The 27,882-nt window shown below is 38.5% G+C and overlaps 1 protein-coding gene across 1 annotated transcript in view; it reads left to right on the forward strand.

Annotated features, from left to right (window-relative positions):
• The window catches only part of LOC139717661 (nucleolar complex protein 2 homolog), a 49,123-nt gene that overhangs the window by 5,378 nt on the left and 15,863 nt on the right, over positions 1 to 27,882 (forward strand). Inside the window, exons 5-14 of the mRNA XM_071629168.1 lie at positions 327 to 438; positions 997 to 1,084; positions 2,000 to 2,078; positions 3,375 to 3,485; positions 4,504 to 4,617; positions 5,350 to 5,538; positions 6,471 to 6,610; positions 7,359 to 7,470; positions 8,515 to 8,628; positions 10,056 to 10,157. Of these exons, the coding sequence (XP_071485269.1) occupies positions 327 to 438; positions 997 to 1,084; positions 2,000 to 2,078; positions 3,375 to 3,485; positions 4,504 to 4,617; positions 5,350 to 5,538; positions 6,471 to 6,610; positions 7,359 to 7,470; positions 8,515 to 8,628; positions 10,056 to 10,157 (1,161 nt within the window). The remainder of the gene's footprint in view (positions 1 to 326; positions 439 to 996; positions 1,085 to 1,999; positions 2,079 to 3,374; positions 3,486 to 4,503; positions 4,618 to 5,349; positions 5,539 to 6,470; positions 6,611 to 7,358; positions 7,471 to 8,514; positions 8,629 to 10,055; positions 10,158 to 27,882) is intronic.

Here is a 27,882-nt window from a genome sequence, read left to right on the forward strand (position 1 = left end):
TTATTTGATAGTGTACAATATCATATGGACAGGTTTCTTTGGACAGAGTGGAAGATATACAGGAATAGAGAAGGAGAAAGATAAGGAGAACTGTTCAATTTGCATTTTCAGTATAATTGGCATACAGATGTCAGAGTAAGACGGAAATATACATTTGTACAGGTTTTCGGTGTAAGATATTCACACTATCCAACTCGTTTGCCTCATTGAACAAAGCACCTCATCTTTTACCTTTTGTGAAATCTTGTACCATCGCACTCATGACCATTCAAATATGTGCATATTGGCTTAATCTTTGTCCAATTTCCATCAATATGTCTTTCAAGGGTCATTCAGTGAAAGCGTTGAGAGAACTGATGAAGGCGTTTCGGGCTGCCGTCCAGCAAGCTGGTTCGGGGGAAAATGTCAGGACAAAGTATACAGTGGAGGGATCTGCAGGTTAGTGTAATTTTCATTTTTCATAGTTTTCATATTTTTCATATTTCTTGCATACTCAAAGATTTCTTGGCTTGCCTCTTTCAGAAGGCAATTGAAGTAATATTACTCTTCACATATGTCAGTAATAAGTTAAGGAAATATATACCTTTCATACACAAGAAAGTTTTTTGAATTCTCTTCATATTTTCATTACATGGTTCCTATGCTAAAAACATTGTTGCAGCATTCTTATCCAGTGATGGTGGAATATGCATTTGATAAAGACTTTGAAATTTCCTAAATTTTAAACACATTGTCAGAATTTCTGCCAATTATGCTTATATGTTCTACTATTCTGCATTTACTTACTCCACATATATGTCTTGGAATCAATTACCCTTGAAAGTAAGCTTTAACTGAAAAAAAAAAATGGTAATAATTTGCTATCAGTTGTATTAGTTGCTGACATGAATATCTATCTTTGGCAGTTGAAATCTGTTGACTGTGCAATGAATAAGTTCTTTTAGTGACTGAACTAAAAAAGAAAAAAAATGTTTTTCATTTGTTTCTTTCTTTCAGCATTCAATGCTGTGGTTTCACTGTGTCTGAAGCAAGTCTACCCAGTCTTACAACATGCATTGGAACTAGAAGACAAGGCAGGCAAAACGTGAGTTTGATTACTATTTTTAAAGTTCGCTTCTCGTATCGCGTATGGCCACAGCACTTTACTTTGTGTGCTGGGGAAAGGGTGACTGGGAAACAAGGTGCATATCGGGTAGTAACCCTTTCTGTGCCAGGGACTTTGGACAGCATGTAAAATGCTGTGGGTTTTTTTCCGACAATCAGTACTCAAAGCACACAAAGGGTCTAAGAGTTCCTCTTTGTGTAGAAAGGTGAACTTGAACAGTTAGATGTGAAGATCTCAGGCCCATGTCACAATTGCTGCTCCCATAGTAATAACGGAAATGCTTCCTATTGATTGGTTGTTTCCTGGTTGTTACCATGGTGATGGCAATTATTATATTTTATATTGTTTGCAAAGTTTGTTGGTTTTCTTCTGAATGTAATGACCTGTTGATGTATTGATAATACAGGAATTAAATGCTTAGTACATCACTTATCCAGTTCTCGCAACATGTTTGGTTCAGTGGAGAGCCTAGTACAGTTTGTTGTGGTGTTATAAGGAATTAGCATGCTACAATAGGTTATGTGATACTATGTAACTTCTAGAATATGAGATGTAGCAATACATATTGTCTATTCATGGAGTGACACAAATTTAGTGGGGAAAGTGATTCTAGGCAGACATGAAACTTTTGCATCATCATCATCATCATCAGTTGGCACAAATATGTGCTGCTGTAACGTGAATGAGCTCGCACCAACCATCCCTTCTTATCTGGTGCCTGATGGGATGCAGCCGAGATGTTTGTGAATGTATTCATGCTGATTGGCAGAAGAGTGAAAATGGCAGATTTTTAAGATTATTTACCTAAGGCACAGAGCTCATGTTTTTAAGCTGTGATGAGTGGCATTTTCTCTCTCCCTTTATGTATTAAAAATGATTTTACTTTTCTCATAGCCCCAAAGCACCATCATCATCTCCAAAATGGAAGCAGTTCCATGTGGACATCAAAGCCTATCTTGCTGATGTTATTCAGGTATGAATACATTTTCATTATTTACTTCATCACTGGGACTTCTGTATACTGTATATTTCACACAAGTCTAATTTTTAATGAAACAGGGCTGCCGGATAATTTTCCAGTGGCTTTATTCGTGATCGTTGAGTACATTAATGGATGGAGAAATTGGTATCACCCACTCATTTTCAGGAAGAAGTACTGTAAAACATGATATATTCGCGGCATGAATTTTTTCGCGAATTGGAGCCGACGGCTTTTTTTGCGGCATGAAATTTTCGCAAAATGTCACTGGCATTCAATGCATATAGTGTAGACAAGAATTTTCGCGTGCATTTTAATTTCGGGAATCTTGGCGGTCGCGAAATTCGCGAAATTAAAATGCACGTGAACATTTCTCGTTTTACAGTATACGCATTCATTATTGGTGCGATAGGCTTGTCATGACTTGGAGTACTAAACTGTATTATTATGTACCTTGTTCACGTGCTGTGTACTGTTTGCTAGTCCGCGTATTCATGCACATTCATGTCGAGATCAGTTAATATATTCACCTGTTAAATTTGTTGATAGCAGTCGGCTCACAAAATTAGCAAACATAAAAACACCATAAAATATATGCTGTATGCAGTACTTCTGTATGAGATGTGGATTTCAGATTAACACTGTTGATACCAATAGAAATGTGTTTGTGTACAATGCCAATGGCATTTTAAGATGGTGGATGCAGAGAGGGGTAATTTGTATTGAATAAAGTGGGATGTCATCAATCAGAGCTCTTCCATTTGTATGCATTATGCTGTTGATGGACTTGCTGTTACACGTTTGTGTTCTTGGCTGGGGTCAATGTAGCATTTTTGTGTAAGCTGGTGTGCGTATCAGCCTTGAAGACTAGAATGTCTTTTTTTATTTGCTACTATTTTTAAAAACATTTTCTATACTGCATATGCATAAATTAATAGATATGATCATTGTGCATATGAGTACATTATATATTTTGCAGTGTTAACTATTTTTGTGAGTTGACAAATACTTGCAAAACTAACTCCTAGGCAAAATTTCCTTAATGCATGGTGTACTGTTTCTTAGGGTATTTGATAACTATTTTCTTTTTCTCATTCTGTCACTGTGGTTCTCAATTATGATTTCAACCACTCACAATTGTCCTACAAGTTCCTGTTTGTGAAATATACTTGCAAAATTTTATTGTGTATGATTATAAAGGTAGAAAAACTACAGTACGTAATAATGGAAGTATAATGTGATATCACAGGTTTATGTTTGATAATTGGTTGTCTTTTATCATTCCTGCAGTTGATGAGCAATGTAGCAGAGCCAAGCATCGTCAGTGTCGTGTTACGTCATGTCAGGAGCCTCATTCCATACTTCACATGTTTCCCCAAACTCGTCAAGGTCATCATCAAGGTCAGTTCTTCTGGTACTATGCCCAGGCCAGTCTGCATTCATTCCAAAGTCTAAGCTATAAAATTGTTCATTCTGCCCATGTGGAATGGTCAAAATTCTTTGAATCAATTTGAATTAGTTGTGTTAATCCCCACCTTGCATTGCTTTCCACTTCTATATCGGACACACCTGTCATGTTTTTATTCCAAATTTGATCAATTTTATGTATTTGTTCTGTTCTACATTTGAAAGTAATGAAGTGTTAAAGGTATTAGACACTAGCAAAAAGTATTACATTAGTGTGCATAACAATAACAACAGCAACAATAACAGCAAACAAACAAAATTTTGCAAAATAAGATTGCATTGTGTTGGTACCTTAATGAGACAGAGTGTGGCGCAATGGAGTCTGACGAAAACTAGTGCTTGTTGGAACAAAGATCCTGGGGGGGGGGAGGGGGGGAGTTTTGGGACTTACAGATTACAGGATTCATATTTGTGTATGGCAGTAACTGAGAAATAGAGCGAGAGAATTTTGGGTTGTAAGTCATTTTCCTCACTTCACAATCTTTCACTATCCAAAATGGTCAAGTGCATAATCAGGGCCATCCCTCAAAATCATGCTTCCCAACTCAGAACTGGTCAAAGGCATAATGATTATGTATGGTCAAAGTCTTATTCTCATTTGTAACTCTTTGCTTTACCTGGATCTTTTCTAATTGATGTTGGTGAGGTCATTATACAGCTAAAGATTTGTCAAGTTTATCAATTCCATCCCTATTCCATTGAAAAGGAAAATCTGAATGCATTCATGAAACTCTCTTTTCAGCAGAATTTTTACTAAAAATGAAGAGTAAGAGAAAACAGGGAATGCTAATAATGGGAGAGGAAGTGGTATAAATGTAAATATGATATATTTTTATAATAAAGTACATAACGTAGAAATGTAAAAGAAACGTAGATGTTGTGTATAAAGGTGAATTATCCATGCCATGATAAATATCCTTAAGAAAATATGTTTCTGTGTTTTTATTTGCAGAAATTGGTGAATTTCTGGAGCACTGGAGAGGAGACGGTGCGAGTCCTGGCCTTCCTCTGTCTCTTCTCCATCATCAGATGCACCAAGGAATCTCGCCTCGACTTCATACTCAAGGTAAGAGAGCATCTTTCTTTAACCCTTTGGAGACTAGTCCCAAGTATTCTCGGGCTGGGGTAAATGAGAAATGCGTGTTATAGGAAAATTGGTCCGTCTTCAACGGGTTCAGTGACAGGAGATGCTGTGGTAGTGTTATACCCGCTGTGAGGATTGTTATGATTATTAGCATTTATATTCTCAGTAGAGTTGAAGTTGCAAACAGTTAATAAGTTTGTCAAGACACATTGCTGCGAAAATGTAGTCAATGTTTATTATTTATTTGGGGGGGGGGATAGAGTAATTGCATTAATGAGTTTGAGTACTTATTGTATGGATGATGGTTTGCAAATGTATATACAAACTAGTTTTTATTTTCTTTTTTACTTTGTTGGTATTGGTAATAGCATGAATTACAACTGGACAGTACAATGTCACTATTGCAGCTAGTAGGGCATTAACTGCATAGGTTATTTCCAGTGTTAAATCCTAATTCAAAATAGACTATCTGATAGTTTCTTTATTTATACATGTACTATAAAAAAAAAAGAAATTATCATGTTACCAGCTAATTTATTCAGTATGGAATCATTGTCTTGAATTGCCAGTGCCCATGTATGTACATGTTCATAGTGCCTTGTTTTTCTGCTTAAATACACCGCCTTCTTTTTTTATAAAGCACACCCAAGAGACATCAATTTTTCCATTTCAACTCTCACATTATCATCTCTATGCTTCCCCTCGTTCCATTAGCAAATGTACCTGGCCTACGTGCGCAACACCAAGTTCACGTCGCCGAGCACCCTGCCTGTCATCAACTTCATGCAGCGCTCGCTGACCGAGATGTTTGCCCTGAACACGCAGGTCACTTACCAGCACGCCTTCGTCTACATCCGCCAGCTGGCCATACACCTACGGAATGCAATCACTGTCAAGAAGAAGGTCAGTCTAATTCACGCGGAGTTTACTGGTATCGCAGCAACTGTTTCCTAGGAATTGGTTTTGATGCTGATACTAAAATCTAATTCTTTGTTATTGATGATTAATTTTGATTTGACAAGAGGTTAAAGGGATTGTATAGTTTTGGTTGAGACCTAACTTCAGGTTTCTAACATTTTTTTTTTTGTGAGGTAATGAGAAATCTCATTAGAAATATGACAGAGCATGTAATTCCAAGAAGGATTCAATGTTTATTTGCTGAAAATTCGTCTTGAAATGGCTGAGATATCCAAAACAGAGCAATCCTAATAAAAGATGGGACCCACCTTTTATTAGGATTGCTTTGTTTTACCGTGTTTTTTGATGTCTGCGCCATTCCAAAACCGATTTTCATCTAATAAACTTTGAATTCCTTTTAGAATGGTATGCTCTGTATTATTTCATAAGTAGTTTTGTGGTATCTTGCAAAAAGTTATAAGCCCAATCCTTATCTCCACCAATACTATACCATCCCTTTAATCTTCATTGGTTTGACCTTTCATACCTCCAAGAATTTGACTGGTGGAAAGATCTGCATCCTGAATGGAAAAAAGAAATGTACATGTAAGCCATACGATGCTTCAACTGCAGCCTTTTCATATTTGTTGCAAAGTTAACATTATTGATGAAGCTTCAAGAGTATAATTTATCATTCTCCTTTTTCTCAAGTCATAGTTGGTGTATTTTTTTGTATATTGGTATTAAGCTGAAGAGGTTTTTGCCCTATATTCCTGATGAAATGGAAGAAAAGTGTGTTCGAGGGAATCTTCACATGTTATCACAACAAATTTAAGCTTCAGCCAGCCTTTATATTTGACCGTATCATTTGTGTTACATGTTTGCTTCTTTTATGTAGAACTCTTACACTTTTTTATGATCCCATTCATATGTTTTAGGACATGTACCAGTCTGTGTATAACTGGCAATACATTCACTGTGTATACCTTTGGTGTCGGGTGTTGGCTACACTACACTCGGATGAAACACTCAAGCCACTGGTGTATCCCCTCGTGCAAACCTCCATTGGTGTTATCAAGTAAGTTTTCAAGCGCTGTACAGAATACAAATGTGATATCAATGTCCTTTTTGCACATTCTTGGGAAGAATGACAAATACAAGAGGTATGAAATTGCTTTTCTTTCCATTTTAATAGTATATCTCAGAGATTATATACATTAATTTACTCTTGAATTTGAGTATGTCTTTTGATTGGTATCAAAGTATTCATACACATATATCTAGAAATATCTACCCGTACACATGTGCCAAAGTCACCATATTTTCCCATGATAAAGAAGCCTTTCTAGTGTTTTAGGGTCTACTCAACTTTCTGCTGCGTCTCAAGCACACGCTCAGTGCAGGTATGCACACCTCAACTACATACAGCTTGAACTCCCTTGTTTGTTGGCGCTATTTGCCAATGATAAAGAGTCCTTCAAAAAATGATGATAATATAATAACAAAAAAAAAAACAACTCCTGGATCCAGACGGTGGTCTGGATCACTTCAAAATGTAATCATGTGTTCCTTGTGTCATTATCAACTTTTCCTGTAAGTTTCGTCCAAATCCGTTCACGGTATTTTGAGTTATTTGCAAAAAGACAGTTAGACAGTCAGACAAACAGACAAACAAACCAACACTGGCAAAAACACAACCTCCTTGGCGAAGGTAATAAAATCCCCCTTCCGTCCACCCCCCCCCCCCCCCAAATAAAAAGATCAACTTACTAGAGAGAACAGCATGTCATGGTTATGTGCAATTTTTTTTTTTTTGTCTCCCCTAGACTTATACCAGCCGCTAGGTACTACCCACTGAGGTTCCATGTGGTGCGTGCCTTAAACCTCCTGTCTGAAGCCACAGGAACCTTCATCCCCCTCCTACCATTCATCCTGGAGGTAAGTTCAAAACTCTTGCGACTCCTCTGTGCCTTCCATGGAGACAAGATCGATAAAAAGATTGATGTTTGGAGTTGTCTTTTTGTCTGAGCCCTAAATATTCAATAGCTGCCAAGTCTCACTGAATCTGCTGGAGACTCCCTGAAAAACGTTGATGAAAAACGTTGATTATTTCTTCAAATCCTGATCTTGGAATTGTTATCACAAATTGCGATGTATCAGGTATTTTGATGTTTGAATATTGGCAGAACTGAAATGAGCCGATATACTTTTTGTGTACATTTGGTCTGAGACACCCTCAGCGCGGGCCCTTTTCAGGTCGTCTTTCAGTGAGACCTGTGTTATGGTTTTAGGATTCCTGTTGGGAATTGCAGTGAAGATCTCAACCAGGCTGTGAAAATATTGAGTCGTTGATCTTTGGTAATCAGTGTAAGCATCACCATTTTTTTAAAAATCATAATCATAATCATCATCATCATCATCATCATCATCATCATCATCATCATCATCATCATCATCATTTACTGTACAGTTTTGACTCTCAGGCCTTTGTGTAGTGCTTTTGGTCTTGGATCACCCTAGGCACTGGACATTGTGTCTTGTAATACTTTATGCTGTCCGCTATCTGAGAACATACTGATATTCCTCTTTAAACTGATATGCATTCAATGTAGTGTACTTCAGTGAAACCTCAGAAACTATAGGTCAAACATCCTTCAACTTTGACCAATAAAGAAGGGAAATGAAAATCACCATTATGTTATTTTCTCTTAAGATCTGTAGTATTGGTCAGCCTACAATTGTATGTAACATAGAGTGCATGTCATTTAATAACATACCCCATCCATGAGTTGAATGCTCTCTATGGTAAAGCTACTATTCAAAATTGAAGATTACCATATTGTCACACAATGTTCTTAATTGCATTCTAAGTAAGATGTTTTGCCTCTGATCAAAAAAGAAAAAATTTCTTCTGATATTTCCAGACATTGAATCTCAACTTATCTCCAATGATTTTGCTAATGTGATCTCCACGTGTTGTAGGTTCTGCAAATGACAGACTTCAACAAGAAGCATGCTTCGTCCAGCTTCAAGCCGCTGAACTTTGCCGTCATGCTGAGGCTGTCCAACTCTCAGCTGAAGGAGAGAGCTTTTAAGGTTAGATGACCAACTTAGGAAATCCATTGACAACTGTTGCATGTACACCGCAAAGTGACAAGACTGAAGATTTGAAGTGTAGCAATGTAGCAACTGATTGGCAACTGTAAAACACAATATTTTCGCGGCATCACATTTTTGTGAATTGGAGCCGACGGCCTTTTTCGCAGCATGATATTTTCACAAGTTGCCTCTAACATTCAATGCATGTAGTGTAGACAAGAACTTTTGCTTGCATTTCAATTTTGTGAATCTTGGTTCTCACGAAATTCGCGAAATTATAATGCACGCAAATATTCCTTGATTTACAGAATTTGCCCTTCATCAATGTAAATAAACACTAGATTATTCAGTGTTTGAGTAGTAGCCGTGCTAAAAATCATGGGCCATACATATTTGAGTGGGAGTATGGCCTATTTTTTTAGTTGCTACTACTCATAACACCACAGAAATTGGTGTTCTTTTGTGATAATAAAGGGCACTTTGTCAAACAGTCGCAGTAGAAACAACTTGATGCAAGAATCACTGAAGCCAACGCATAGCTCTGAGATTTTAGTACTTTCGGCGAACCTTTTTGGCTAATATTTTGCATTTTCGTCATTACCCAATTGAAATTGTGTCATGACAGCAATTTTTCACACATTTCCTATGCATAGATTAGAGCAGTGATCGACCATTCTGCAGGCATATGAGAGCTACGATTTCACTTTAATTTTAACGTAGTGATATTTTTGTCGGGGGTTCCTTCAGAGATGTCAGGAACCGACAGGATAATGTGCCTCATGGATGTATATTCATAGTGCAAATAATTCCATTTGCGATGATTTGCAGTTTGTAGCCTGACAAACCAAATATTCACAGCTGGTCAGTTAATGTGTATTAAATGCTGTCAGAGTAGTTTCAATTAGTGTTTGTTTAATACAGTTGTTGTAAATAGCCTCATAAAGTAAGAGACAGGTGAACTAACAATACTCCCTCATAGATGGGGGGGGGGGGGGGAGGAACAAGAAAAATCTTGGGATCCCCTTTCTGGGGTGTTCATTAATTTTGAGAGCTTTGTCACTCAGTCATGTTTTTGTTTTGTTTTTTAACTTTGAGAATATGACAAAACATTGTTGTGGCCTCTTTAATGGTGAGGCAATGTTGCCATACCGATGTTCCATTTTGCTTTATGTGATTCTTTATTTTTGTAATTTTTATCTCCTCAAAATCTTCAGTACCAAATTTGCTCCTCATATTGTACACTTTCGTACGAGGAAAATTTACTGTTACCCGAAAGAAAGTTTCTAGAAGTAATGATTCACACAACATGTCACGAATGGCAAAGCAAACCATAAGGATAAAGGAGTAGATATTGCTGATAACCTGCCTGCAATGGTAAACAAACTTGAGCAGTCCTGACCTCTCACCTTTGACCTCCCACACAGGATGGGGTCATCGACCAGGTGTACGACCTGTTGGTGGAACACCTCCAGGTTCACTCCCATCGCATCGGTTTCCCAGAGCTGGCCCTTCCCGTCATCTTGGAGGTAAGGGGGTCAGAGTTCAGCTCGGTGTGAATCCATCGGGTTGTATCAGATACTGTATGCGCCATATATTTAGCGAGTCTTTTGATTTTTCACGGATCGGGATTTCCCGACGATTTCGCAAGTGGTTGAATTTGCGATCGTGAGGTACAGCAGTAGAGGGAGAAATTGGAAAGTGCATGCATCCATCCACACAGTATGTGCACTGAGGCCGAGGGTTACTAAATTGTTTTAGTACACACCTTGTTCACATACCGTGTACTGCGTACCAGTGCATGTAGTCGTGCACATTGCATTCATGTCAGAATCAGAGTTAATATTTTTGTATGTTATTAAATTTGTGAATTGCGCCAACTGATAAAATTGTTGAAAATATGGACCATGTTGAATATATGGCGTATACATTATATGGATGTGATACCTGCCCATTTTTCTTTTTTTTTTCTTTTATTTTCCTGGAATGTGAAAAACACCCCATGAAGAACATTCTGTGTAGATGTTTTGAGAAGAAGTTTGTGGTGGTTTAATTCTGTTTCCCTATCCTTTCCTGCAAGTTGCAGTGTCATCACTGAACAAAGAGTGGAGAAGAGGTGTGTACGTACATAGCCAGTCAGAGCTGGAAATTATTTTGTGGATATTGCTTTGTGAGTGCTGAAGTGAGAATGTTCTAATCAAGTTGGTGATCCCACTGAGCAGAGGGCAAAGGGAGCATGGTTAACATTTTTGAACTTACCTGAGCGAAAGGTTTAACCGTTGAGGATGAGTCCCGAGTATACTTGGGCAAGTGTTCTATGGGAAGTGCGTGTTGTAGCAAAATCAGCCCGTCCTCAGCGGGTTAAGGTAGCCTTTGCAGTCATTGGTCATGTGTCATCCATCATCCATCATCCATTGTGCATATTGTGTAGTGCGTCATGCTAAGCTTTTTACATTTTCAACTTCTTCTTGGAAACCCCAGGACGGATTTTCACCATAATTTAGGTATTTGTAAAAATCTTGTCCCACCCGGGCCCTGTGGAGGATATGAGATGGACCAAATTAAGTCCCATTTTCACAGTTTCATTTTCTTCATGAAAATGCATGGTCAAATTTTCACCAAACTTGGGAGGTAGCATCCCTGGGGTGATCTACAGAATGTCACTTTGTTCAAATATGCACCCATGATGAATCAACAGACTGCTTTCCTAGGATTACTTTAAAACGTGTGGCACAGCATGCTTTACAAAATCACCCTTACATATTAAAGGGACTGTACAGTACTGGTTGAGGTGACGATTCAGCTTGTAATGTTTTGCGAGATATTTAGAAACCACTCTATGAAATGTTGAAGAGCATACAATTCTAAAGGCCGTGTCACACCTTTGCGGGCAAGCCTTGTGTGCGACTTGCAAAGAACAATTTTGACTACCCGGAGGTCCCCGTGGATGATCCGCACATGACAGTACCTTGCATGTATCTCAACCGTAGTCGCCCGGAGGTGCGCGCGCATATTTTTTTACCCGCAACCATGTTTAGGCCCTGTCACACCTTTCCGGGCAAGCTACTCGGGCTTGTTACTTGTAGGGATTTTCTAGCATACCGGACATTCCTGAGGGCGGAAAAGGATTTGAGCGAGTCAGCGCATGTGTCTTACTTGCTGGACGTGTTCTACTTAAATTATACTTGCGAGTATACTGTGTGACCTTTGTACCAGTCGCGTGGGGGCTGACAACTCAGTGAAGGAATTCCTCTGATGGAATGGCTGAAATCCCAAAGAATTTCATTATCTTTGCTGCATACGGGACTGCAAAGTACCTGCATGGGAGTTGCCTGGGAAGTGCTGCCGCTAAGGGCCTCCTACTGGCGTTCTGCGTGGACCTCTCTGGGCATTCCCGCGACTCACCCGGAAAAAGTTTTGGTCATGCTCAAATTTGGCTGTGGTTAAATCGGACTTGCGTGAGCACCTCCGGGCAACTACAGGCGAGATACGCGCTAGATACTGTCAGATGCGGACCAACTGCGGAGAGCCCCGGGGAGTAAATTTGTTTCCCCGCAAGTCAAGCTGCAAAACTTCCCCAGATACGGTATGACAAGGCATGAATGAAAATTGCAAACATTCTTGTTAGCCCGCTGAAAATCTTCTACACGGCCTTTAGGGGAATCAAAAGTTTATTTTATTAGGATCGCTTTTTTGGATATCTCAGCCAGTTCAACGCCAATTTTCATCAAATAAACATTGAATCCTTCTTGAAATTACATAGTCTTTCATATTTCATAAGAGGTTTCTCATTATTTCACCAAAAATTGTTATAAACCTGAATCCTCACCTCAGCCAGTACTGTTCAGTCCCTTTAAAACAAAATTTGTGGAATATGTCATCTTATTTTACTATTCAAACTACACTTGAATACTTAAACCATCTTGACTAATTGCTTTTGCTCTGAAATCATACAGCAAACTGCACACTTAAGTTTTCATCATCGAATGATAAGATGTGGCAACAATTATTATGGTAAGTCCCTTGTAGTAGCCACACTCCATCCTTATGACACTGCGGCACATGACATAGTGCTTGCTAGCGAAGTATTTCAAATCCATTTTATCATTTGATCATGTTACCCTTGCTACAGGTCAGATTATTTGTAGGAATGGATTATTCCAGTTTCCGAAAGACCCACAAACACAATCCTTCAGGGCAATACATTAATGACCCAGGTTGAGTGAATGGAAAGTTATATGCAGATTTATATCCTGTTAGCAACAAAATGTAACATCCGAAACAGATGGCCAAGCACTGATACCATTGAGGTTTACAGCCAGAGAAAAGTCAAAGCAAGTTAAGCATCAAAGTTTTCATACTCTATGAGTTTATTTGTTTATACAAGTGAAGACATGAACTAAAGTGCAAGTTGATGTACAGTTTTTGTTCTATGCCAGAGATCATGTTACGAAATGAACTAGAATCACAAAATAGCTTGCTTTTTTGTCTTAGCATACCATCAGAATGTGTTATTGATGTCATACTGACAAACTTCTGCTTACATTTAGCCTCCTAGACAAATATACAGTGTACTAGTATCATTAAGCTACAGAAACTAACCCAAGGTGAGTCATGTGCTCAGGTAAAAACATGTGCTGATACAGGTGGCCACAGTGCTATTAAACTTTTGGTCCATTCAAAAAAAAATCAGAGCCATTTAAAATATGTACAGATTATCTGAATCATTTTTAAAGCAAGTTGCTTCTTAAGAATTATGTCACTTGCACACACACACCTGCTTAAAAGTAGTCATCTCATTAGATAAAGGAGTACATTTGTTTTAAAACTTTGAGTCATTTTTTGTGTTAATCTTAACACTAATTTTGATGTTATTACATTTAGTTCCTCATGTGGCTAAGAGGAAATTATGTAAAGGAAGATACAATTTCTCTTCAACACTATCCAAGTACAGCCTGTCTTTCATAGACCGTATATGACCACCCAGCTCAAAACCCACAAAAAGTCACAGAATAGGATTTTATGTAATGGCCTGAAATATGTCATTTGGACTGACTGACTCAAATTTCTAGAGTTTTGCTAATACCTGGAACAGTAATCTTTAACTGTCAAACTTTGGTGGCTTGTAACAAAACCAAAATCAAGTTATTAGCAGTTTTTCTTGCCCCCTTTTTTTTTTTAATTGACAGGCACTACTTTCACTGGAAAATAGACTGTTTTCATTGATACTTCTGCATAACATGTTTGAGTGACCCTAATCTTTGAATTTGCATCTCTCCCTTTTCTATAAAAACTGCACCTCCTAAAGTTTTTTTTTTCTTATTTCAATCACTTTTTGAATAGATTAGGATGGTCCAAATTTTATCAAGTTGTATATTATTTTAAAGCTTAGAGATAAATACGTTTTGAGCTGGGCCATTACATCTTGGTGTGGAAAAAAGGGGTGGACTTGTTTGGCTACCTGTCACAGCCATGTCCCTATGAGGACACTTGATCTTTGTCTGCCATGATGCCTGAACTACTGTTGTTGTTGTTGTTGTTGTTGTTGTTACTGTTGCTGCTGCTGCTGCTGCTATTGTTTAGGATAGTGAAGTCAATGGACTAATTTTCAACAAGTGGAGAAATGTACATGGTGGATGTTATTTATATAATATTGACTGGCCTCGAGGGAGATACCAGAAAATATTGGCCAAACTGAAAGAATATTGCCGGAGTCGAAGACGAGGGCAATATTCTTTCAGTGTGGGCAATATTTATCTGGTATCTCCCACAAGGCCAGTCAATATCATAATTATTACCTATCCCCTAGGTAAATTAAGAAAATATGTGAATACCGCTATACACTATGATATAGATCAAGCCACATTTGACTACCTGTACATCATCAACATGTCGAATAATTGAAAAATTGTACTTGTCATTGAACTCCAACTTCAAAGATACATATGTAGTTGTAACAGGCGAACTTCAAACATCTGAACGCTTTTACACTTTATTTTCATGCCTCCGCCACGAAGTGGTGCCAGAGGCATTATGTTTTCGGGTTGTCCGTCCGTCCTTCCGTCCGTCCGTAATGAATTTTGTGGCAAGCGTAACTAAAAAACCTTTTGAGGTATCCCAATGAAACTTGGCATGTATGTGTATTAGGGGGTGAAGTTGTGCCTATCAACCTTTGGGTGCACATGCTCAAGGTCAAAGGTCAAAAGGTCAAGGTCAAATATGTGAAATTTCACTATTTCCTCCATATCTATGCATTGCCTGAAGATTTTTTCTTGAAACTTAGTGTATACACGTATTACCCAATTAAAATTCTCTGGTGAAAGTTTGGGTCATGAGGTCAAAGGTCAAAGGTCAAAAGGTCAAGTAAAAATATCAAAATTTCACTTTTTTCTCTGTACCTTGGAAATTGTTCCAGGTATCTTCATGGAACATAGTATATAATACATGTACTGACTGGCAGTGATTATCTAGAGAATTTAGGGTTCATGGGGTCAACGGTCAGGGGTCAAAGGTCAAGGGCAACACTTCAAAATTTTACTATTTCCCTCATATTTATGCAATGCCAGCAGGATTATTTTTTTTTGAACACTTGGTGTATGGTCTTGTTTCAGATCAATGGTGTAACTTTGAAAATGACTACTTTATGAACTCTAAAAAATAAGTACAAAGTCGTATTCCCTTTTCCGTTGGTGGTTTGAAAGGGCACCAAAAGTGTTACCTCCCGTAGCATAATAAACTTGTGTGGTCAATTCATCTCCTTGCCAGGGAGGCATATGTGGTCCAAAAGTGCCATTCTTCAGGGACAAATTTTACAAGGTTTTAGGGTAATCAATATTATGTTATGAAGCTTTCCAAAATTAAAATCTTATTATTGCTGTTGTAGAAGAGGAGGAGTCATACTAAATACCTATCACCATTGGAACACTACAACATCTCATATGTGCATGTGACACTACCTTTAAAGGGGTGTTTCGGACGTGACATTTTCCGTTCACAAATTAGGGTCTAGTAGAATTAGTGCTTGGAATAAGTAAATTCAAAAAGAGAGCATCAAATCATTATTTAATGCATGGCCAGTGATGTGTAGATGTACATGTAGCAGTATGAAGGCATCACCCATGCTTGAATAGAAAACATTCAAAAATACATTTTTGTTAACAATTTTCCGTTAACTTTTTGTCACGTCCGAAGCAAATTTCAAATTGAGATAATCAATACCAAAAAACATAACTAAACAGTTTTCACCATTTCTAAATCACCACTGCTACTCTCATAAGAGTCTGTGAATATTAGGAAAGTATTCATTTTTTAATAAAGATTTTCTGGGAATTTTACGTTTTCCATTAACATGTCACGTCCGAAACACCGTGTCACATCTGAAACATACACATGATAACTTTCAAGTCAGGTTCTCCACTAAAAGACTTACCAGGTAATTAGTTGCTTGTCTGACTTTCATAACAACACACTGGTTATATGTATGCATGAATTATGTCAGCTCAGGTTCATTTGTACATTTTGGAGTAATGAATGGAAACAAAGGGTGTTTCGGACGTGACGTGTTAACAACCATTTAGACAAATGGACCAGACACAGCAATATACATTTGTTCACTCATTCTTCTTGTATCATTATCATTTACAGGGTACAAGATGTATTATGAACTACAACTAACATTATTTAACGGCACCTACTTGCCCAGAGACACAAGTATGCCTAAATTTAATCTAGGATTGGGATAACTGAGTGTCTTTCATTTCCTCATCCACAGAGGGAAAATGGGGAGTAGAGTTTCAAAATATGTGTAATATCTTCAGTATGTAACTCATATTTGATATCTCTTACATAGTCTCTCTGCAGTTTATTTAAATTCTTGGTAGTTTGAAAAGCAACAAATGTTTGCATTATAGTAAACACTGTTTCGGACGTGACACATTAGTGTTAACATTACTTTTTACTTGAATTCTATACAATTTTACTCATATCCATTTGTGTTTTAAGTCAGTTTCATTGAAATACCAATGCAAGGCAAACTATTAAGAAAAAAAATTAACTTACCATTACTTATTTTTCTTTCTTTTTCACCTTCATTTGTCAAGAATATCCGATACATGTATGGACATGTATATTGCATAATGTTCTCATTGGACATTCACATGTTATATGTCTGTACAATACATTGCACAGCGACTCATAAGTGTGCTGCAGCAGTACATGTATGTTATTAAATTGGTGTCATGCTAAAGTGCTGTAAATAGTGAATCAGTTTCATTAATAATTCATTGATATTTTGTTTATACATCAACTTCTGTAAACACACAAACTGTAGTACTGAGAATACTGTGAAAATCAAAATGTCAGATTTCTCTCCCTACTTGTACAGTGTATGAGTAGGGTCAATCCTGATTTCAGATAAACTGCACCCCATTAATAAACATTTTTGTTAGGAATAATCACATGATCTGGAAATGTAACTATCCAGACAAGTTACCCTTAGTCAACTATCCCCCCCCCCCCCCCCATATGAAGTTCCACCTTAGTGCACTGCGCAGTTGAACTGTTATATTATTAAAGGTGTATGAAACTAGAGTGTGAGTACTAATAACTGGGAGAGGGCTATGAGTAGTAAGATACTTTTACAACTCCCCTTCTCAATTCTATAAGGGTCATTCTTTTGTGCCTCTCAATCTGCTCTACCAAAATATGACAAGTCAAGTTTTACAGGTTGTGCATATGGACATATAATACAATGTATATGGAGAACAATCAAAACTCAAAATTGAATGAAAGAGATGTAAACTTGAAATCACATCATATACCATCCACTCCCAACCAGAAGCTGATTTAGCATTAGAATAGCCGATAAAAATGAATGTTTAAAGGACATGTACACACATTGTAAGAACTGTACTTGTACATCCCCGAGTGAGCTAGTTATATGATGTCCCAACACATACAGTAAAGGGCATTGCATCATAGACAGACAGGGTAGTGCAATATATTTGAACAAGCAATGCACTTGTAAATAGATAAATTTAAGTGAATGAAAATGCAAAACGAAACTTGAATTTAATGATTACATAGGCACATACAAAAAACAAACAAACTGGCAACTAAAAAGTGGTATAAGGGGATGTAATTATGATCTTGCCTGCTAAAGTTCCCTATAAATATATTTAAATTTGATGGTACATACAGCCGTATGTGTATGCATAATGTTACCTAACTTGTGTTCCTAGTGTCACAAATATCTAACATTTTTTTTTTACGTGTTACTGATGGTACAGTGCAGGACCAATTGATTCCAGTACAGTTCTACAAAATTTGGAGGCCATGATTCGATCTTTGTCACAGGTATCAAAAATACAAAGAACAGCATTCCTCACTTTGAATATGCATAAATGCACAGAATAATTGAGCATGTTTGCATGTGCAGGAGTTAACTGGACAGATGTTCTAAAGGTATGTAACTACTGTAGTAATCTATCTAGCTAGTAACCAATTTCAGCAGACAAGTGAGCTCTACTTCAATTGAAGGATGTGTTTGAATTCACCAGGAGAATGTTGTTGCAATTTATCAAATGCGTATGCACTGATTCTTGAATATTTGCGTAAGAAATCATAAATAGGAGATTATAAATCCTGGTGATACCATAACTTGGTTGTTATGTACAAAGCACAGGTCATTCACTAGGACATAAAACTACCTACGGGTACATCCTGTATTCTTCATGACTCTTGGAAACTTATAATCTGGGTCGATTGAGTTTTTGGCAGCATAGAATGCACATGTATCTATATTACGTACTTCAAGCTCTTTATTTCACTCTGTGTCATGTAAACTTTTAAAAGTCACGTCCGAAACAACATTATGGATTTTACTGATCTATAAAGCTTAGTGGTCTTCAATCATTATTCCTGACTTGTAAAACTGACCTTTTTCAAATTTGTGTAGGTGACATGAATCACTATTATAAAATCCTTCTGTATCTCAACATTACCTGTAACCGACTTGTGTAATGGCAGGCTTCTTGATAACTGAATACTTTGCATGAATTGGCTATTACAGCTTTTTCCAACAAGTTAATAGGACATTTGGTAATAGATTTGCTTTTCCTCACCACTTTAATGTGGCAAGCAAGCTTGAGGGATACAGTGCGTTGCGTTGCCAGGGCAATAGTTAAGGCTTTGTGAAAGGCTTTGTATCAAACATTAGAGACACAAATTTGTGTAAACATTGTGTGTCACGTCTGAAACGAATGTCCTGCATGTATACTATTAATATGTTGAATGCATTTTAACAGGGTAATTATGCATAAACTGTGGCTTGGCCACCATTAAGATTTGAATTCTAATGAAATTGATTTTGTTATTCCACTTAAATTGTATGTTAACTACTGTGTCACGTCCGAAACAATAGCATTTTGTTAACAGTCACGTCCGAAACACCCGAGTCAGAAAAATATCACCACAAGTTAAAATGACTGAAATCTGGTGATACCTATATCATTGTGTTACTTCCTAAGCATGTTTTGTATACACCACTAGTGATTCATTTTCTCTCATTTTTAATAAAGAAATTAAAAAAAGAAACGGTCATTTTGTAAAAAATGACATATTTTAAGTTTTCCTCCTCAAATATGAAAAAATTACATCTCCTTATCAAAAAATGTTGACTAAAATTTGGAGTCTATATTTAAAGCATGAAATATTGATAATGATGGAAAGAGAAGTTGAATATTTTTATGCTTCTATGTCAAAAAATGGAAAAATGAATTTTTCATGAAATTACACTTGTAGCTCCATGCTTCCGTTTGCCTCCCTGTAATTTCCTTTTCATTGAAACGGGGGCTCTGAAACTTTTTTTCCCATTAAATACCAACCCTAAGTGAAATGTCCAACAACATTTCGAAGCATGAAAAGCAATTCTAAATTTTAGCCATTTTGTCCATCAGTTACACCATTGATCTGAAACAAGACCGTATGCATGTATAACCCAATAGAGATTCTCTGGGAAGTTTTCTTTTTCTTTTTCTTTTTCTTTTTTTTTTGCCTCCAAGGTCAAAAGGACAAAGATCAAGTGAAAGTGCTGAACTAACTGTTTCCTCCATATCTAGGAAATTATTCAAGTACTCTTGAAACTTACTACATATTTATGCATGTTCTGCATGACAGGGATTATGTTAATATGAATTTTAGGGTCAAAGGCCACATGAAAATGGCAACGATTTACTATTCAATACAGAAATTGCACTTTTTCTCCATACCTTGAAAATTACTCAGTGCATAAACTTATGAATTGATCACAGTCAAGTTAAAGTTCTTAAAACTCCAAATACATGCTCTCCTATTGATCCAATTAAACCTAGGTCAAGGAAGGTGAACATGTGACAAACTTGTCATATTAATATTTTGCCAATTTTATGAAAATGTAATCACACATTGTCCACATATACTATAGACCTATTAGGAGAACCATGCATAATGGCGGAGGCATACCAGTCGCCATAGCGGCATTTCTAGTTACTTCTGTTTAAATTTGGAGAGTTGTAAAACTGATGGTCACTGTGCAATTATTGAGCACAAATGGACTAGTCATTCTTTGACGCGTAGTGCTACTGTAAGTGGTCGACCTTGTATGAGTTGATTTATCAGCGTTCTTGGTGCGTGTAACCGACACCCAGCGACGGCCTGGAATGTTTTCTTTTCGTGGTCGATCGGAATGTTTACATTTAAAGCAGGGAGGTGGGGACAGATATTCCACTCTTTCTCTTCCCACCTCCCTGTGTAAAGTGAATGGCGAAAACCGGAAGATTGCAGGCTGTTTGCACACATTGTTTTGTGTACGGTACGGTGTGTGTAACCGACACGCAGCGAGGTGGCGAAACGAATATTGACTGCTGACCTTTGACCCTGCAAAATAAGAACTGCTGACCTTTAACCCTGCGAAATAACAACTGCAATTGCCCCGCAAAACTACCTCGTATAGGTAATAATCCATGATATTCATACTTTAAACACATGAGCATACATGTGAAAAACTAAGTAGTCAACAGGAAATGCATGTCAAACAGCTGTAAACAGTCAAGATATACAATATGAGAAAATTTACGAAATCAAATCTAAGTCTTGTTTAGTAAAAATGATGCTAGCAAAATCTCTGTAAATATGAAATTACAAATGTATTGAAGCATTATATCATACAAAATACAGGGAAGAACATGTAAATGTCTAGAAAACACATATTAGCCAGATAATAGAGGTCGATCTGTACAGGTAGCAACTGTGAAGTGACAAGAAACCAAAAGAGTTTGACTCTGTGGTCCCAATTAGATTGGAAGAGCATGATTGATCTGTGGATTTGACCGGATGCACTTCTTAAAATAGGCCCAGAACAAGTTCTGGCCATCGTGGTCCTCAGTCCAGAGCAGGTTAGGCCTGTCTCTGCTCAGAAAGAGTCTTACCAGGTATGGCAGCCGCTCATCTGGTATGTCCTCCAAAAACACCAGGATGACTTTGTCAAGTCCTGTTTCATTCACATGCTCCAGAGCCACTCTGACCTTGGTGTTGAACCAGGCATCATCAGCACAGTGGTTGCTAAGCAACAGGACAGTCTTGTAGCTGTTCTCGATGATGTGGTGGACAGCATTGATGTAGTACATTGAAACCCTGAGAGCTTCGTCGCCATAGGCAACCCGTTGGAGATGGGGCATCCTCTCTTCCAGTGCAGGCCTGAGGACACCATGAAGCCAGTCATCATCATCATCCTGGCACATGATGTTAAGCTGATACTCATAGTCATCAGCCCCTAGGTCTCCCTCTTGCTGCTTATAACCTAAGACCAAAAGTTTCAGCATGAAGATCTTGTAGTTCAGCCACCAGCGTTTCCTGTAAATCAAAAGTCCTAGAAGGATAACCATGACACCGCCCAGGATGAGGCCAGAGGTGAGGGGTGTGTTGATTCCACAGAAGTTGCCTGGATGGAATGCCTCGAGCGGCAGGTTCACAAATTGTTTGAAGGAGGTCTGGGAACACAGGGTTTCATTCCTAGGAGAGGTATTAATGTTGGTAGTGTGGAACCAGTTTCGGAACCATGCCAAGCTGCAGTCGCAAGTGAAAGGATTGCGGGAGATAGCAAGGCGATCAAGAGTCTCTGGAAAGTATGTGTTTGCAGAAATTGTAGTGAGATGATTTGTGTGAAGGTACAACTTTGTGAGATTCGGCGTGTCAACGAGTAGATTTTTGTCAAACAGAGTTATCAAATTGTTCAGCAAAAGCAATGTTTGTAACATTCCCAGTCCGCTGAAAGCATGTGGGGAGATTTTCTTGATCTGGTTTGACTTTAGTGATAGTACTGTTAGGGATGATAAATTAGAGAACATCCCTGGTGTCAAAGTGGTAATTTGGCATTGGCCTAGGTCAAGTTTTTCAAGTTTGTTTAATGGTTGGAACACCCAAGGGAACTCGTGCCAGTTTGCCAAGTTATTTCCCCATAGAGTTAGGATTACGAGTGATTCCAATCCATCAAAGACAGATAAACCTTGATGCTCACCGACCAGGTCCCTGATATTCAACTTCGCTTTTGGCATGTTTAATATTCTCAGAGATCTGGCATTTGTAAACTGATCCAGTGATTGGAGGAAAATCGTTGTCATGTTCAGGTCCAGGCGATTGAGGTTTCCTAATCTTGCAAAGGCACCATTTAGTGTGAGGTGCCCTTGAAAGGACAGATTGATATATTCCAGAGAAGTGAACCTGAGAAATGTGTCTTCAGAAATGGTATGGATTAGGTTTCCTATCAAGAAGATGTTATGCAAGTGGTGTATTCCTGCAAATGTCTTCCCATTCAAAGATGGTAACCGGTTGTGTTCCATTTTCAGCGTGTGCAAGGAACCCAGATCCCATGTTCCTGTGATCTTGTCTATGTTGTTTGAGACAAGATTCAAGACCTCTAGAGAGGGAATGCCATTGAATACAAGAGGGTCTAAAACTGCAATGCCATTTTTGGACAGAAGAAGAGTTTTCAAGTTCTTGGTACAGGCAAATGCATGAAGAGGCAAGTGTGAAAGTTGGTTCTTTGCCAGATCTAAGTAATTGAGTGAGTTCAATCCACAAAATGAGGCATTTGTGATTGACACTATACCGTTGCTCGTGAGGTCCAAATAATGCAGGTTGCTAAACCCCCAAAATGCGTCACTCTGTATTTGAGACAGTTTGTTTAGCCTGAGACTAATTCCAGTGACATTAGGAAAGTCTAGCTTTTGGCCTTTATGTGTGAGGGGGAGTATCTCATGAATATTTGCATTGCTGATCCACATTTGACTGATAGTGTAATTCCCCATGAAAGCTCGCATGTCGAACGTGAGGAGGTCTGTATTGTTCAGATTGAGGTCTTGCAGGTGGCACAGGTGGGAGAAGATTTTGTGAGTAAGTTCAGAGAGGTTGTTAAAGGCCAGGTTGAGGCGGTCGATGGAGCAGTGCCCAATAGCAGCAAAACTCCCTAGGTGAAGATGCGTGATCTTGTTGTAGCTGAGATCAATCTGCGCAAGTTGTTGACAGGAAGAGAACTGTGTGAAACTGATGTTCGCGATCAGGTTGTGGTTGAGGAAGATGTTCTGCAAGGCTCGAATGGACCCAAGAGCGTTGTTTGGGATCTCGGTCAGTCTGTTGTGGGATAGATCAAGGATTGCGAGATGGATATTCTTCTGAAAGAGGGCATCTGGAAGTTGGCTGATGTTGTTGGAACTCAGATCGAGAACTTGCAAGGCCCGGAGTGACTCGAACGATTTCCCTTCTATCAGATTCAGCACATTCCATTGCAAGAGCAGGATCTTGATTTTCCAATACGTAGCCAGCGAATCCTTTTTGATGGTCGCAATGCTGTTGTATGATAAGTCGAGCTTGTTGAGGTTGTCTGGAAGGTTCCGAGGGACAGCGGAGAGGTTGAGGTGAGAACAGTCTGCTTGCGGTGAGGGGCCAAGTCCAGAGATGGAGCACGTGAGAGGAGATGGAGATGGTGATTGTTCCCAGTGGCCCGCACACCATGATAAAGTCATCAGCGCACTCCAAACCATGACAGCAGTACCTCCAGCCATCTTGGCTAAATTTATAGCACTATGTGCACTCATTTTGTGTCTGTTGGAGCAGTCTGTGTCCCTTCACAAGCAGGGGCAATCAGTTTCCTTTGTGTATGTCTCTCAGTTTCGTTCTTTTGTGCTGCATTGTTTCAAAATGAATGTGTATGTTGCACTTTATCCAGTATTCATTACCAACAGTAACAATAGAGACATGCCACTAAATTGAGATGTCTGGTGACTAAGGTGACAGGCGAACACTAAATATGATTTACTGAACCAAAGTGGGGGCAATTTTCACATGTTCATATTCTTCTAAAAAATACCCTGATCCCTCAGAGGCCTCCAAGGAATCAAAGTTTGCTATGTCCTTCTTAGCATAATCTGCAAGAATGCACAGAAGGTGAATGTGCGATACTTGGATGAGCACCAGATCCCCAGGTCTCTTGTGTGGTTTTTGTTTTTTGCAAGAATACCTAGAAGGTGAACTTGTGATACTATACTCACATGAGCGCTAGACCCCCAGGTCTCTTGTGTGTTATCTTCCGGTGTGGTTGCGGTGAGCAATAAAATACTGATTGAGGAGATGAAACCAATTAATTTATTGATAATTAAAAGTTCCACGGAAAGAAAAGAAAATGTCTACACAGTACGGTAAATGGACAATTAATAACAATAACAATGATACCAAGACTGTGCAAACGGAAATTGACATATGACTACATAGATATCATTACATTTTTACCTCAGCCAATGAAAGAGGGTAGTGATCGTCGACGTTGGTTTGTCTGTTGCAGAATAACTCAAAAACTTGTGAACAGATTTGAATGAAATTTCAGGAAAAGTCTATATGGACACAGGAACAGAATGTTTAAATTTTGGTAGTGATCCAGGAGTTTTTGTGGATTTTTAAAGGATTTTTATCTTTTGGCATAAGGTCAATGACCTTCGAGGTCAAACTGTGTGTACTAGATGTTTATATACGTGCACTAAAGCACATGCTCTGCTCGGCAATGCGCTGCACAGCTGGAAGCTGATGGCGTAAACAAAAAGGCTTCTATGTTGGGGAATTGCATACAGTGTGTATGAGTGGAAATGATTTGCTGGCTTGGTGGAGGTCTGTGCTCTCTTATACCCTTTTCATAGACTCATCCTCCAATTATCCGCCTAAGAATTATGCGGACATTTCAATAAAAAATGCATTCACAAACTCTGAAAATTATCCGCACTTTTTTTTATGAGCGCCCATCCTGAAAAAGGCAGATAATTGTCATGGTGACTGCACACGTCCCTCCTGTGAGGTTACGTTTCCAGGGCGCGGGATTCGGCACTTCCGTGTACAATTATCTGCATAACTTTGGATTTGCGTTCACAAACTCCAAATCTGGTCCCGATGCTGCTATTATGCAGATAATAGAAGTGCTGAAAAAAAAGCGGATAATTCTTGCCCCGCTCCGATTTTACGACCAAATTATGCGGATATCATCCACATAATTGAGTTTATGAAAGGGGTATGAGTGCTTTTCTAGTTAGTTTAATAGAGGAGGACCTTTTATGTGATTGCCATGTCAAAAATTCAGAACTTGAATCAAGTGGAATGACTTTTTGTCCCCGCAGAACGAGTTCGAGCAGGGGACTATGAACGGGCTCCGTACGTGTGTGTGTCTGTCCGTCCGTCTGTCTGTCTGTCTGTGCGTCCGTGTGTGATCAAAATGTTCAATTTGCTACTTCTCTGTCATTTATGAGCCAATTTTGATTCTGTTTGCTTTATATGATAGCACTACACGGGAGCTTTGAAACTTCTACACAGAATTTCAGTTGTGACCTTTGACCTTGACCTTTGACCTATATTGTGCATTTTGCTTCAAAATGCTACTCCTTCGCCATTTCTAACCCGATTTTGATTCCGTTTGCTTTATGTGATGGCACTAGGTGAGGGCTTCAAAACTTCTACACAGAATTTTGACCTTTGACTTCTTTGACCTTTGACCTTGATTTTTGACCTATATTGTACATTGGCTACAAAATGCTACTCCTTCGCCATTTCTAACCCGATTTCGATTCCGTTTGCTTTATGTGATGGCACTAGGTGAGGGCTTCAAAACTTCTACACAGAATTTTGACCTTTGACTTCTTTGACCTTTGACCTTGATTTTTGACCTACATTGTATATTGTACATTTTGCTTCAAAATACTACTCCTTCGCCATTTGTAACCCGATTTCGATTCCGTTTGCTTTATGTGATGGCACTAGGTGAGGGCTTCAAAACTTTTACACAGAATTTTGACCTTTGACTTCTCTGACCTCTGACCTTGATTTTTGACCTGTATTGTACATTTTGCTACCAAATGCTACTCCTTCGCCATTTCTAACCCGATTTCAATTCCATTTGCTTTATGTGATGGCACTAGGTGAGGGCTTCAAAACTTCTACACAGAATTTTGACCTTTGACTTCTTTGACCTTTAACCTTGATTTTTGACCTATATTGTACATTGGCTACAAAATGCTACTCCTTCGCCATTTCTAACCCGATTTTGATTCCGTTTGCTTTATGTGATGGCACTAGGTGAGGGCTTCAAAACTTCTACACAGAATTTTGACCTTTGACTTCTTTGACCTTTGACCTTGATCTTTTTATCTAGATTGTACATTTTGCTACTAAATGCTACTTCCGGCGGGGACATATATTACGCACCGCGTAATTTCTACTTTTCCTTGTTTTTATTGAGAAGCAAGATCTATGTGTGACATTACAATAATAGCGGTTTATTCTTCAGCACTACACAGTCTGTAAGGTAATGAGTTTTGATGATACAATACTACATTTATACAGTCTGTAAATAATTATGTGAGCTTCAGAAAGTGATTTAGATATCACTTGTCCAAGGGGGTGAAAAGTTAATGTAAAGTTCCATGCAACATAGAATCCTAAATGCATAGTTCATGATTTCCATATGTTTGATACTTAAAGGCTGACACTAGGTGATTTGTATGCACACTATTTGTTTGTTTGTCTGCTCTTAGCAGGACATGAGACTTTGCATCTGTGCACAGCTTTGCAGGTTACAATTAATAATTTCCAACCACCCAAAACCTGAGCCCTATTGCATAAAAGTTGCAGTCAAACATGAATCCGAAAATCAAACATAAGTCTGTGAATACTCAACTGTGATTGGCTGATACTGACTTGTGTTTGATTTTCTGACTTATGTTTTATTGCATTGGTTTATGCAAGAGGGCCCTGGTGCAGTGTTTGCTCAGCTGGATGCTGAGCATTGTAATGTGTTTGTCGATCACATTATCATCATAGTCCCCTCTAACAAATTGGGTTAGGGTACCACTTTACACGCAACACAAAAAGAGCACAAAGAATCTTGCTCAACAGGAGTTGACCTATACCAATGAGAGCAGGCATCAGCTGAAGTGAGATTGTTGTAATTGAGTTGGTGATCCCACTGACCAGAAGGCAAAGGAAAGACATGGTTAGCTTTTTTTCAGTCACCTGAGCCAAAGGCTCAGGGGAGCTTTTGCAATCATTCATTGTGCGTCGTCCATTGTCCACCATCCAATGTCTGTCATGTGTCATGCATATTGCATAGTGCATCATGCGTAAACTTTATACATATTCAACTTCTTCTCGGAAACCTATTTGTTCATGGTACACCGAACTGTGGTCCCCCCCCCCCCCCCCCCCAAATCTGGGCCTTGTGGAGAATATGAGATTGACCAAATTAAGTCACATTTTTACAGTTTCATTTTCATGCAACTTGAAAATGCATGGTCAAATTTTGATCAAACTTGGGAGGTAGCATCCCTGGGGTGATCTATAGAATAATGTCACTTTAAGTTTGTTCAAGTATGCACCCATGATGAATCAACAGACTGCTTTCCTAGGATTATTATTAAATGTGTGGCACAGCATGCTCTACAAAGTCATCCTTACAGATTAAAATAAATTTGTGGAATATGTCATATCATTTTAGTATTCAAACTACACTTGAATACTTAAAACCATCTTGACTAATTACTTTTTGCTCTGAAATCATACAGCAAACTGCACACTTAAGTTTTCATCTTCCAGTGATATGGGTACAATAATTATTGTAGGTACATGTACTTTGTAGTAGCCACACTCCACCCTTATGACATTGCAGCACATGACATACTGCTATACTAG

Source organism: Diadema antillarum, unplaced genomic scaffold (genome assembly GCF_040938485.1).
Source record: "Diadema antillarum isolate AM-2024a unplaced genomic scaffold, OU_Dant_1.0 scf00000079, whole genome shotgun sequence".
NCBI lineage: Eukaryota > Metazoa > Echinodermata > Echinoidea > Diadematoida > Diadematidae > Diadema > Diadema antillarum.